General features: G+C 32.5%; 1 protein-coding gene across 1 annotated transcript; it reads right to left on the bottom strand.

The window, feature by feature from the left end:
* Positions 1–225: 225 nt before the first annotated feature.
* On the bottom strand, positions 226–12,899 carry LOC105621735 (uncharacterized protein KIAA0195). Its single transcript, XM_012203192.1, has 24 exons — positions 12,736–12,899; positions 12,504–12,638; positions 12,261–12,397; positions 11,674–11,867; positions 10,963–11,433; positions 10,041–10,202; positions 9,865–9,968; positions 9,605–9,693; positions 9,306–9,543; positions 9,110–9,203; positions 8,317–8,534; positions 7,794–8,029; positions 7,413–7,537; positions 7,189–7,337; positions 5,798–5,938; positions 5,198–5,341; positions 4,949–5,114; positions 4,478–4,686; positions 2,736–2,910; positions 2,416–2,661; positions 1,126–1,363; positions 660–753; positions 396–557; positions 226–298 (listed from the first exon to the last, which is right to left on the bottom strand). The coding sequence occupies exons 1-24, from the start codon at positions 12,897–12,899 to the stop codon at positions 226–228; spliced, it is 4,164 nt and encodes a 1,387-aa protein (XP_012058582.1).
* Positions 12,900–13,908: the final 1,009 nt, after the last annotated feature.

Here is a 13,908-nt window from a genome sequence, read left to right as displayed (position 1 = left end):
CAAGTCTAATCGAATTTGGCAATATTTGACACAGCGTTATAAGTACATGAAGCTCTTAAAGATCCTCGAGTCTTTTGGATTTCTCGAGTTTGCAGCAACTAAATCACAATACCAGTACTTTCGATAAAATACATGCTAATAATATATACACTTAACGATATACCCGTATATCTTTTAAAACGTATTTGATATTTCGAAGACGTCAAATTGATGCTGCAAATTGGATTAAAATGGCGAATTCATTCCTAGCTTTGTGCCAAATTCCAAACGTGCCCTTTTCTGATATCTCACGTTCACTCTGAAAAAAAAAAGGAATATGAATATTAATTAATTTCGAAGAAATTGCAATGAATGCGCCAATGACTAAAGGCATGCGAAAGGAAAGTGGAACTTACTTGATCTCTTGCCACTTGATCAACTCGTTAATTATGAACGTCAGCGGAACAGAGAATAGAAAGAATAATGGCACGTGTATCGGGAAATTTTCGATCTTCTTGCTCTCTTCTCGCCAAAACTTGCGGAACACTATACCAGAGAACATCGCTTGCACACACAATCTACAACAATGATAGATGTATTTTAGAATTTAATCTATAATTTAAAGATTTTTTTAAAAGGACCAATTTTTTTAAGCAAACTTAATTAGAATTTTTACTTACACAATAAATACACCAAGAAACCAGGTGCAATTACTTATGGGATTTTTCTTCCATATCGAGTATTCTCTGTGCACAAAGCTAACAGATATCGTAACTGAAAGAAAAGATAGATATTAATGAATTTTTAAATATTGTTCACATATGTCAATGAATGTATGATGTGTTAATAAATGTATGATATAGCAACAAGTGTATGTAAGCGTATTGACGTAAAATATTTCCTACATCCCCAGTTAAATCTTGATTTTAAAAAACTAATAATGCTTTTTAACTTTTTGAAGAATTGTAAAATTTTGGAAAAAGACAAAATAAAACTGAAAAACAGAAGAAAGACTATTTCGATTAATAGAAATTAAAAAATTAAAATTGAGTAATTTTACAAAATAAAAGATTGACAAACTAGATTAAACTTTTTGGCAATATGCCAGTATATTAATAAGGAGATAAAAACATCGTGCATAATTACCGAAATGCAGGACTATAAGCGTGAGAGCGAAATGTTGTACGACCAAAACGACAATTGGCTTGCTTCCCCAGCCGCCCCAAATCTGGTCCCGCGGGTCCGGGTATATATACAGGCACTTGGAGTTCTGTGGTACGTAGACGGGGCAAAGCGTTAGGAACGAGATGCATTGCGAGAGAATCACTGTGATCACCGTTGGCAAGAACTTGCTGCCGTAGCACCATAACACGAATAGCGTGACCTATAATATATTTCTCAGTGTCATCTCTGTTCTCGAAATTTGAATTAATATTAACAAATAAACATTAATTTACAAGGTTTTATGCAAAAGCAATTGAAGACTGTTTCTTAGGATAATAATTTTCGACGCTGAATCTGCCGTCGAAATATTTTCATCAGATAAAAAAAGATAAATTGGATTTTTACACTTTTTTCGAGATATAGTGAAGTTATATTGAAATTAGAAAAAAATCAGAAGAATTGAGCGTTTAATTTTTGTCAATTATATAATTTTGAATCAATATCTTTAATATTTTTTAATTATTATTATCTAATCCTGGTTGAAAACATTCGCCTTATTCATCACTTGTCGCATCTAAATTGAAAAAAAGTTTTTTAAAAAAATATTTTAAAAATTGATGTACTATGGATGGAATTCATATTGCTCAAGATTCGATGTAGTCTTAAGAGAGTGCTTGAGATGTTATGAACCAATCAGAGAATCGTATTAACATCTTAAGACATTACTTGTGAGATGGACTTGAGATTAAGAACGAATTATGGATACCTATATTTTTTTTATGGCAAATTTGAATTCAAAGTGCTAAAATATGTTTTAAATAAAGTTGTTTTTTTTCCTTGAAATTATTCAAAATTTGTAAACTATATGTCAGTGTAAATTATAAATCAGTGTTTCCACAAAACTTTTTAAATGTGATCAGATTAGAAACAGAGATTGAGATTGGATTTAGAATTTAACCAATCAAAAGAAAGAAAATCAATCTTAAGTTTAATGAATTTTGCTTTGATTGATTAAATTCTAATTCAATCTCAAATTTAATCTCTGATCACGGATTTACTCCAACTTTTTTCTCAAATTCGCACTTTATACATTTAAATTATATATCAAAATTAAAAACTAATATAAAATTATAAAGTAAATAAATAATAAAAATAGAGTGAAAAAACGCGTTTTCCTCCTTTATAATTTGGATTTGTTTTATATGGTTTGAATTATATAAAACACGCGAGTTTCAAAAAGATCATCAATATCATTATCTTTGTTCTTCTCACCTCTCCATTGACCACGCATTGATTTTTTCCAGTCGCGCGTTGCATTATCGTCGAGTCTATCGGCGTGGTGATCATAGATGTCGACAGTACAGGAATTATTAAGCAACAGAGCCAAAGTATTTGATCGATGGAGAACAGCGGCGGTAACAGTAGAAACGCCGACAGCATTTGTACAAATGAAAGCGTAACTACACAGCACAGCCAAAATTGTATACAATTCCATAGATTTTTCATGTAATGACGAGCCTGTGTGCATACAAGAAAAAGTTTATTATTGTTTGGCATGCTTCATCCTCTAGTTTAATTTTTTGGAATCGTACCTCCATAATGAGATGAAAAATTGCTACAGGATCCTCACGTTTCACACTCAGTGAACACGTAACAGAGTTTAGCGCTCTACTCAGATCAACGGGAGAAATTCCTTGGCTCTCCTTAGGAGATACCAATACTGGTACCTTCTGACATACCTGGGGGTACAAGGGCTCCACTGCCACTCTATAATCGATTTACAAATTTTTAGAAAACTTCGATTAAAAACATTTTCGCATTGAATCGAAAATTAGAATCTCTCTGCATAAATATTTCTTTAGAAAGTTAATTCTGGATATCGATTATGTATCTTTTTCTCTGGGGTGAAAATGTGAAAAGTGAAAATTTTTGTATATATGTATATGTACATGCATATAAAATTTTTCACTTTTCACATTTTCGCTCTAGAGCAAAAGTTACATGATCAATATCGATCATGTAACTTTTCTTTAGAGCGGAAATATGAAAAATAAAAATTTTTACGTTTGAATGTGCATATATAGTTAACATTTTCAATTAAAACCTGCTATGATCGAAAATATTAACACATTCATACAAAAAAATTCTGACTTTTCACATTTCCGCTTTAAGGAAAAAGTTATTAACCACCTGTTCGAAATTTTTTAGGAATTTTGCCTGAAAATCTGAATGAAAAATATCTGAATCCTTGTACAGAGTTGTCACAGAAAATGAACTTTAAAATTTCCTGACTTTTTCAGGTTTTCCAGATGAAAATAGAAAATTTTCCATAAGTAATAAAATATGTAAATTTTAACATTTAGATTCAAGGATTGTAGGAAAAGTTAGTCCATATTATTAAAAATAACACAAAAAAAGCTTAGTAGCATAGTACAATTTTGAGTGCAAATTCAAGCCAGCAAAAAATAAATTAGTTTTGAAAAAAAGAATGCAGTACGACGATCGAAAAAGAGGGATCAAATAAAAATACTGAATAAAATATAAATTTTAAAAATAAGTGTTTAGAAAGGCAATGAACCAAAAAACAATGTAAATGTGTAAATAAAGGAAATAAATATAATTAATCTAAAGCAAATAACAAATAACAGACATCATTTCGAGCGGTCATCCTCAATGTTACATATAAACATAATTAAATAGAACAGATCAACTAAATTGATATACTTAAATTAAACGAATCAACTAATAAAATAATACAAAAAAACAAATAGCCATCTGTAAAATCGCATCTTGTCATCATGAATCTGATATTACGTCTGCAAAAATATAGCGTATGTTAGAGATGTCAAAATAATAAAAGTCCTTATTGATGTCAAAGTGCGCAAAGTATTCAAACAACATCATAAATTCAAGTATCATAAATTCAAAAATTCACGTTAAAATCCATAAAAATAGTAAAAACAAATATTACATTAACATAATATCTAAAACAATGAAAACGCCAGAGCAATAAGTACAATGATATTGAATATCAAGCAATGAATATAAATTTTAATAATAATAATTTTATTAAAATCATTTAAAGTGCACAAGTTTTGAACGTATTTGACTATAAACGATATTAAATATTTAAAAAATATATTATAACAATTATTTGGAATAGGAGCAGTTTTAAGAAATTGTGAGCAAATTTCGAAATTTCAGACTTTTTTTACATTTTCCCCTACTTTTTCTGGTTTCCATGACCAATTTCAATTTCTCTGACTTTCCCCAATTTTCCAGATCTGTGGCAGCCCTGTTATAATCGATTGAGATCATAATTATTATAAATTACCCTGCGTCAGCCTGCATGAAGATAGGCATATTCTCAGCGTTGGCAGAGGAGCCAAGCACACACACCACTTCGCCATAATCCTGCATTATATGCAACATCTCGCGGGTTACTGTAGTATTGCAGTCGGTGAACAGGGACACGAGTAAAGGAACATTATCTATCAACTCGATGTGCGGACGTATCTTGTCTATGCCCCTCGGCAATTTAGCCTGTATACGCAGAATAAGTAAAGAAAGCTATTTCGATCAAAAATAAAAAAGTTCGAAGATTACAAATTATATATCGAACAATATAATTTTGTTGATTAATTCCTGAAATATTTTATTAAACAACTTTTAGATTTAACCATTTCTTCCGATGTTTCCGATATTTCCTCTTTATAAACAATACAACAGCCAAAATTAATCCTCCTTATGTTGTGTTTTGTCATAAACGTTTATTAGATTTAATTCAAGAGAAGATTCATCTTACCCTGTTCGATAGATCGAAATTAACCGGCGCACTTTGTTCGGTGCTATCGGTGAGGCAGCTCAAGGATCTCCAAGCCTCCTGGCCTGATCCCAAATCGACGCTCTGCACCAGAACGCTGTCCTCGCTTCTCACCGTGTCCTGCTCTCTGCTCGACAGTTTGTTATCTCTGTAGCATCATAAAATCTTAAATAGCATCGAGTTTGTTTTAGAAATTGTTTTTTATTCTGTTTTAGAGATATCAACAGCAACCTGTGGCTCATCGTGCTCTTGACCTGCGATGTTCCTGTGTTATTCCATTCGGTTGTTTCATCGTCGAATTTCACTGTCGAGAAATCCGTGTTGATAGCGCTTGGCGCCGACATGCTCATCGCTCGGCTGTTGTTCAGATTGGTACTAAAATGAGAATTATTCTTTCTTAATGGATATTCTCTAATCGCTTGACACTTCGCTAATCATAACGGTAAGTTAAAGCACATTAATGCTAAGAAGCCAAGAGAATACGTTAATTCATTCTTTCGAACACGACAAAGCTTTCATAACAAATAAATGAAAATTCTCTCGTCATGCTGCGCATGTTTTGCGATCGATTAACCAGAAAACGCACGAGATTTTAAATATTTATGTCTTTTCATGATATTTCGATTAATGTTTCATTTTTTTCAAATTCATTTCTCATTATCCAAACGTTTGTAATCTTCTATTAGATTTCCATTAGATCTCATGCATTCTATAGTTATTGTGCTGCCCTTTTAATATCTTTTTTCTTTCTTTGAAGCAAAGCAGAAATCTGATTTCATATTGTACAGCGTATATAGTGAGCTATTTCTGCATGTAATCGGTGTAACGTACCGAGGTAAGACACGATTAAGCAAGTGGCTGGCCTCGTCCATGCAGGAGTAATTAGGCTGATGAGATTGGGCCGTGGGTGAGGGAGTGGGTGAGGACATGGCTGCTGCCTGGCTCACCCACCAACCCACTGGACTCTCGGACCTAATATTGTCATGTGTGTGTTAATTACAGTACATATAATTGTGTAATCTTCGCGCGAGTAATCATGTATTTGCATAATGAAAATTCTTAATGGGCGTCAATTTGCAATTGCAATAAATTGCTCCACATTAGTTAAGGAACATATCATTAAAAAAATGGTTATAAAGCAGTAGAGACACAAAATAAAAATAAAATAATTACTGTTATTGTGCGACTCTGTCCTGAATAAAAAAAGAGATATTAGTTATACATGTTAGATATTAAGACACTGCAGCCAAAATGATCGCGACATCTTCAAAATTAGTGATACTGCAGGATGTCTCGGAGAAATTTTGAAGTTTGAATTAAATTTAAGTTTGAGGATCAATCTTAAGTTTAATTCAAACTTCAATTTTCAGAATTTCTAAAGATCGTTTGATCTATTTATGCATACTTTCTTAAATAGTATCTTTATATATCTAAACATATAAAGTTTTATTTTTAAATAGATTTTTATACGACATAAAAAATAAACATTTGAGTTAATATGTATTAACACAAACTATAGAAATCAAAGCCTGATATAATATGTTGTATTGTTAATCTGTATTCAAATCAAGTGTACGAACTGGATTTTGTAGTATTCTTTCTCAAGATATCCTGCGTAGTAACGATGAACATGCAATATTAACAATTACAAAAGTAAGAAAAGACGTATAGACAAACATGTACGACGGGGGCATATGCGGATATCTCTCCAGCCATTGCTGTTTCCTGCAATACATGGATATATTTTACATTCGAGCCTCATGGCAGCTCGCTCTAACAAGAATAAGAGATTTATCTCCGTCATATGCATGCAATTTTCCCACATGCGTGTCTCTCTCTCCTCTGATCCTACAATTATCTCTTTCAATCGGAAACGCCTCTCTTTAAATATATTTTTTCTCTTATTTTTAAAAATTTTTTCTTTTTTCTCCTCTTTTGTAAAAAGAAATTGTTTAAAAATTAAGAGATGATAAGAGGACATTTGCTCTAAATTTTTTAGAGTGGAATGACTCTAAAGAGTGAAAATGAGTCTTAAAAAAGAGCAGTTCAATTTCCAATCTTTAAGAGTGAGATTTCACTCTTCAAAGTGAGATTCACTTGTAAAAGTTTTAGAGAGTTGGATCAGAGACACTGACGGTAAGTCGCGGATATGCCCCATAAAAAATTTAAGAGACATTGAGAGAAAAACAGCGATGTCATCGCGTCTCGATGATAAACGATACCTGGCTCCCTCGCTGAGTAACGAGATGTGACAATTCCAACCGCTCTCCAAGCCCATTTTCTCTGAGAAAACACGCGAGCGCAGTTCATTCTCCTTGCTGAAGTGCACAAACCTTATGCATGCTCTATCTAATTGTTCAATCAATTGTACCTATAATCATAATATATATTAATTTATTGTGTTCACAGTACAAATTATTAACCATTGACCATAATAATATCGCACCATATCGGTTTGTGCCTGATATTGCATGGTAACCATTCCGATGAAGACCTGATTGCATTGCACCTCGAAGCAGCTTTCAATATCGTTCACGTCGTCATCTTTATTTTCGTTACACAGTAAGGAATCTGAAAAGAAAGCCATATTTTTGTTACAATTGAAATATTTGTGAATTAAAAACAAATTAAGAAATTTAAATAATATAAAATATATCTAGATTAAATGAGTGAAAGATATAAAAATTATAACATCAAGAAATCCAAATGAAAAATAAGAAAGCAAGAATAATATATATATTTGATTCGTTCTACTATTGAGATATTTAAAAAATATTTAAAAAATCAAAGTTAATAAAACATCCATTAAATTAGTGACTACATTAACCTGTCGAATGAAACTGTCCCAGTATTCCTCGTATTCTGGGATCGAGAACGTTTCTGAAGTCCCACGGTAAAGGAGTCGGACTCCTGTGAGGTGTGTACAAGTGTTTGCTATCCGCCGGTAGCTCCAGATATATCTCGGACATGTTGTCGTTAATGGCTCGCGTCAATGGTCGATAAGCGAATGCGGTACAATACGAGGTTAAGCTCGTCCTCTGGTAGAAATCTTGCACCTTTTTTCTGCAAAGGAGAAATCATCAAGACTAATACATAATAAATTATCTTTTAGGCATCAAACGTTTTAAAAATTCTTGTACAATAGAATAATCCAGAAAATAGATTGTGTCTTGAAACGAGGTGAAAATTACAAAAATGAGTTTATTTTTATAATTATTGTAATATTTGTAACATTTATGATTTAAATTAATTGATCAATAGTGAATTTTTGTAATTTTCTCTTACTTCTTTAAAATACACAATCAGTTCCATATAGATTCCATTAATGGAATCTAAACCGAACGATATACCTATCTGATGCAGAAAGAGGGCAGAGATCGTGGCCATCCCAGTATTCGATGCATGAGTCCAGAATTATATCAGCCGTTCCTTGCGTCAACAACTGTAGACCACCACCGCTACGCTCTTTCACGACTACGGCGACCATGTGAGGAAACGGGAATTTTAACTTTGTCGCGATGCTCAGTGAACGCGCGAACTTTATGTCCCGTCTGACCATCTCTGGTTGCTGTCAAACAAATCGTTTTAGTTTGCTTTTCTAATCGATTGTGTGTTCGCTTTTAATATAAACTATTCCTCTCCAAATAATATCTTTTTAAAATGAAGACTCTTCTAAGAGTTTGACAAAAACTGATTTACAGAGAATTATTCAAACTTCAATTCAACAATTTAAATGATTGCCAAAACGTACAATCAATTTCCAGAATTTTAGCAAAAAGTGATCTTATTATGAATTAACTCTTCTAATTGCAAATATTTTTATTTTCTCTAAAAAACTATTTGGCGATGTAACAGAGATATTGAGAGTAATCTTGAATTTTTTTTTATAATTTTTTAAAAGCTTATTCCAAGTCTCTCAATATCATTAAGAGAGTCTTCTCAATATCTCTGTTACATCGCCAAATATAATAGTTTTTTAATTCAAATGTTAAAATCTTTAAATTGAAATTTGAGCAAAAGTAAAGAAGAAATTTGATAGTGAAATTTCGTCTGTTAAAAAAAAAAATCAAATTGCAAATAAAGGATTAATTGATTAAAAAAATTTTCTTAAATTTTTATATGCAAAGAATTATCAATACTCACTACATGTCTAAATGTACATAGTTGCTGTTCCAATTGGAAAATTTTCTGTGCTTGATCTTGGAAACCGATCTGCTTCGCCAGTTCGCACAGACATCTGAATACATTTCATTTTCAATAATAGATTTTGCAGAAAAATCGCAATTCCTAAGAAATTGTAAATCCTATGAGAAAGAAAAAAAAAAGATTAAGGACGTACCGTCTATTTGTTACTGGGACCAAATTCTCATTATAGAGAGCCTCGCAAGTGACGTGACAACAGAATTGCGTGTAATGTTCCTGCGTGTCCATGTTGCACGTGTTGAGGAGGATCGCCAGACCGAGCGGTTTCAACGAGTTCAGATGTTGCCGCCACGAGTGGTCGTCGAACTGCAGTCGGAACGGCAGGGCATGATCATGGGTAAGATCCAGGACCTCGGCGGTGGAGTGCGACATATCTGCGAAGCATCGGACGTTACGTTGCGCACTCGGCTTTCGTTGTCTCCCATCCTTCCTTACCATGCTGTACGTAAGACGTTCTGTTGGAGTTCACCTTGGTCTCCTCAGATTCCTGGTTCTTGTCAGTCGTCTTGTCCACACTGCCGGTACTGTAAAATAAACGGGACTGTAATCGTGTCGATACGATTCCACCGAATGATTTCACAAATTTAAGTTACGTTAAATTCCTTCATCTCAGGGGGCAAATTCACAAATTCTTGGATTTTTAGATACTCGGATTCTTATATCCCCAACTGGGTCCACGACTATAAGATGACTACCTCGAGCTCGGCGACAAAATATTGGCGTTACGTAGGAAAAATACTTTCTCCGCCGTGGGATTAGGCCATGAGAGAATTCCCTTCTTATCTACACAGCACAGCGCCTACAAAAATATATTGATAATCATTATTACTTGATTACTCAGTTTATAATTAATTTGTGCTATGATACTCACGGTTACAGAGCCCAGAACATGCAGAATGCTCGCCGATCGCGACATCATGTGCTCGTTGCCGAAAAGAATACCGAAGAAATATTCTTTGAGTTCCAGCCAGTTGTACACTACGTCCGGATGATTGGGACCATTGATTTCGGCGTCTTCAAAAGGATCTACAAACTACATTTATAAAAATTATAAATCAGTGTAACATTTTGTAATTAATAATAATTTTTAATTCATAAAAATTATAAAAATTTCTATGAATAATGTATATTATGTTACATACATACCTAAATCCTTATCATTTTTTAAATTAAATTTTAAAAATTAAGAAAGAATTTTTGTTTCCATGAATAATATATGATTATAAATTCATAGTTATATAATTTTGAATATCGTGTGTCAATTCGCAGGTACTCTTAACAAATAATATTCATAATCTATTCTTAATCTCAAGACTTAATCTCAAGCAAGAATGTCTTAAGATATTCTCTAATTGGTTCACATTTTTAAATTATACTTAAGATAATCTTAACTATAAAAATTATGAATACCGGCTAATTTCACTTATTCTTTGTCATAAGAAAAGACATAAAAAAGGCAAATTTAAATTAAAAATTCATAGACAAATTTAAATTTTCTGCAATAAACTCTTCATAATCTTATTTATCATTTTTTTGTCTAGATGAGAACTTTCATCATGTAAGATACACATAGAATTCTTATAATGTTACATTTGGAATAAAATAATGTAATTCTGTATGCACGTGAATAAATGTATAAAATTAATTCTATAAAATATTAATTTCTTCGTACAGAGTTATAATTATATATTATATATTATATAATTATATATTATAATTATATATTATAATTATATATAATTATATATTAATGTTTTAACTTATAAATAATTAATTTTTAACTCAATACTGACCTGGAGCTTTTTTGCGGACAGATAAAGCTTGAACAGCGCTTTGAAGCGGGCCATACCGAAGCAATTGAGGAATATCCAACAGGTAGGAAACACCAACGGTAACAATGGAAGACTCACAGCGATCGGTTGCAACAGAAACATCTCACTCCAATGACCAGTGCCAAAGTAGTCTGTCAGATATAGATAACGGAGCAGATTGATCACAAGGATAACAATCACGAGTATCGGATAGGTCAAGTGCTCAATGCAGCATATCATCAGCAAGTGACGCTTGCGATTGTAATAAGTTACTGGTCGATCGAGAGCTTGATCGAGTGCCATTCGCAGATTCACCAAGTACGGCGTTTCCTGAAGTTTGTAGATCTTACTCTTCAGAGGTACGCGGGACTGCGGCATGGAGAAGATTTCGTTCGCGCTGTGTACTGGCACACTGTAAGTCTCTCTTGCGTGCAAAACAGGCGCTTCTGAATCCTGAAAGTTCAATCAGCTACAAGAAATTTGTTTTTGAACAGTTTGATTAACTATTTCAGTAAAATCTCTGTACAATTTCGATGTCTGAAGAGTGAACATCTAGAAATCTACATTGAAGTTCGATTAGAAGTCTAATTCTGATTTTGTTTTAGCAAAATCTCTGTTTAACTTCAATATTCAATCAATTTTGAAGACTGAACATCTGTGAGATCTACGATGAAAAGAATTCAAATCACATACCTCGTACGGTACGCAATATCCAGGTGCTTGCTGGCCTGGCTTCATCACAATTATGTCACCGGCCACTAATAAGGCCCACGGCAAGTTGACTACTTCACCGTCACGATACGTCCACTGTAAGGTTAAGCAAGGGGATTGCGGACTGCACAAATGTGGGTAGTTCTCGGATTTCCATTGACATGTGGAACGTGCAACTGCAATTTTGAAACACTTGTATAACATTACAACATATTGCAAGATTTAATAATAATAATAATAATAATTTTATTGAAATACAAATAACAAAAGAAATATGTTAAGAAAGCAAAATTAAAGTAATAGTAGTTTTAGACATACTTATATATAGACAAATGTTGGTAAAACATAATTGTATAAGATTTACATAGAAACTGCAATTCTCATGTTAAGCACCATTTTTTTCTGCTAAATTGTGATTTAGTAAATTATTAAATTTTACGTAGTGTAATTATAAAAATTTACTAAATCATAAGCAATTAATCAACAGGAAAACTTGCATCGTTTCTATATTTGTAATTTCAATTTTGAAACAAAATATTACAAACGACAATCTTTATTTAAATACATACCATTGAGTTGATCAAGAAGAATTTTCACTCTATGAGGAATTTCTTCATGTCGTAATTTATTATCCGATACCACTAAGATAAAATTCAATACTACTAAACAACAAACTATCAGTCCTTCATACGGCAGTGTTGAATACCTGTAACAATACTTATTTATATAAAGCTGCTATTGTCCCAAAAATAAATAAAATAAGTAAAAAACAAGCAAAATTTCACACTTAAATATACATTCCCATAACTTACCATGTTTCATTAAGCGTAAAGAACGCAACGATGAGAATAATGGCATTGATCAACAGCGCGATCGCAGAGGTCCAGCAGAGCGTTGTATATTGGCTACGATGATGCAGGGTGTCCTTCAGCCAAGCTCTATACTTTCTGAAACATATATAAACATATGTCAGGATATGAGTATAACATCATAAAAATTCACATCTTTATTCTAAATAATTACAAATGTTGTATAAGATATTACTTATTTTTCCTGTGTTCCTCTTCATATTCTTGAAGGACACGTCTAACATCACGATGCAGAGTATCCAGGGCTACTATAGTGTTTAAGCCTAGAGTTTCCTTAGGTTTGGCCTCAGTATTCTCATCTGTCTTTGTGTCCTTGCCAATTAAGCGTTCATCCTCCATTTTCTATGAAAATTAGTCTAATTAAGAAGTTAGTCTATAAACTTAATTTAAAAAATTAAATAAAATGTTAATTAAATTAGTAAAATATCAGCATATTTAGTATTGATTCAAGTGATACATTAATTCAATAGCTTAATCTTGCTGTCCTAGAAGCAATTTATTAGTTACATTGATCAATTGTTGGGAATATATTGGGCTAATATTGTACCGATAAATTATACTTTTAAAGTGATCTGTCTAAATTTACTATACAATTATATTGTTTGAGTCAATATGATTAAGCAGTTCTAAAAAATAAAAAATAAAAATTTTCACAGAAAAAAGATCTTAGACTAAAAGACGGTTGTCAAATACTGGAGAAAAAAGTTTTTAAATAAAAGTTTTTAAATAAAATATTGATAAGAAAATAGATTATATTTTGGGTCAAATAGACATCAAGATAGCCCAGCAGGGTTAAATAATAAAACGTATATTAATATTTTCCAGACAAGACAAATAAATTTTAAACTAATAATATGATTGCTATCACTAAATCATTAAAAATGTATAGACAGCAAAAAAATAGCTGTCTATGCAAGAAAAAAAGTACAATGAGGGTTATAACGTCATAGACGCACTCGACAAGAAAGAATCGTTGCTCCTTTCTGTTCCTTCCCTGCCTTGCGCTTGACACTTGAGATAACGTTTCAGAATTGATTACAGTTTATCTCCAGCGTAGCGAGGATCGCATAATTTTCAAGAAATCCGCTCGAAATTGCGACGAACAGCACTCAAAACATATAACTCGCATCGCTTGTGATTTTGGGATGCAATCGCAATGAAAGAGAGAGAGAGACAGAGAGAGAGAGAGAGAGAGAGAGAGAGAGAGAGAGAGAGAGAGAGAGAGAGAGTAGTAGTAGTAGTAGTAGTAGTAGTAGTAGTAGTAGTAGTAGTAGTACTACTACTTACGTATTACGTTATTACGTTTACGTTTACGTTTAACGTTTAAACGTTAAAAGTTAAAGTTAAA

The sequence above is a fragment of the Atta cephalotes genome (assembly GCF_000143395.1).
Source record: "Atta cephalotes unplaced genomic scaffold scaffold00037, whole genome shotgun sequence".
In the NCBI taxonomy this organism is placed as follows: Eukaryota; Metazoa; Arthropoda; class Insecta; order Hymenoptera; family Formicidae; genus Atta; species Atta cephalotes.
Note: the sequence above shows the minus strand (reverse complement) of the source record. Positions and strands in the feature narration are given on the sequence as shown.

Bases quoted from the DNA above. Each gene is read 5' to 3' on its own strand.
- LOC105621735 (XM_012203192.1), bottom strand. From the start codon at position 12,899: ATGGAGGATGAACGCTTAATTGGCAAGGACACAAAGACAGATGAGAAT. The intron at 2,911-4,477 runs GTAATTTATAAT...AATCGATTATAG, and splicing joins TTCATGCAGGCTGACGCAGG to AGTGGCAGTGGAGCCCTTGT. The intron at 299-395 runs GTAAGTTCCACT...TTTTTTTTTCAG, and splicing joins ATCAAGTGGCAAGAGATCAA to AGTGAACGTGAGATATCAGA.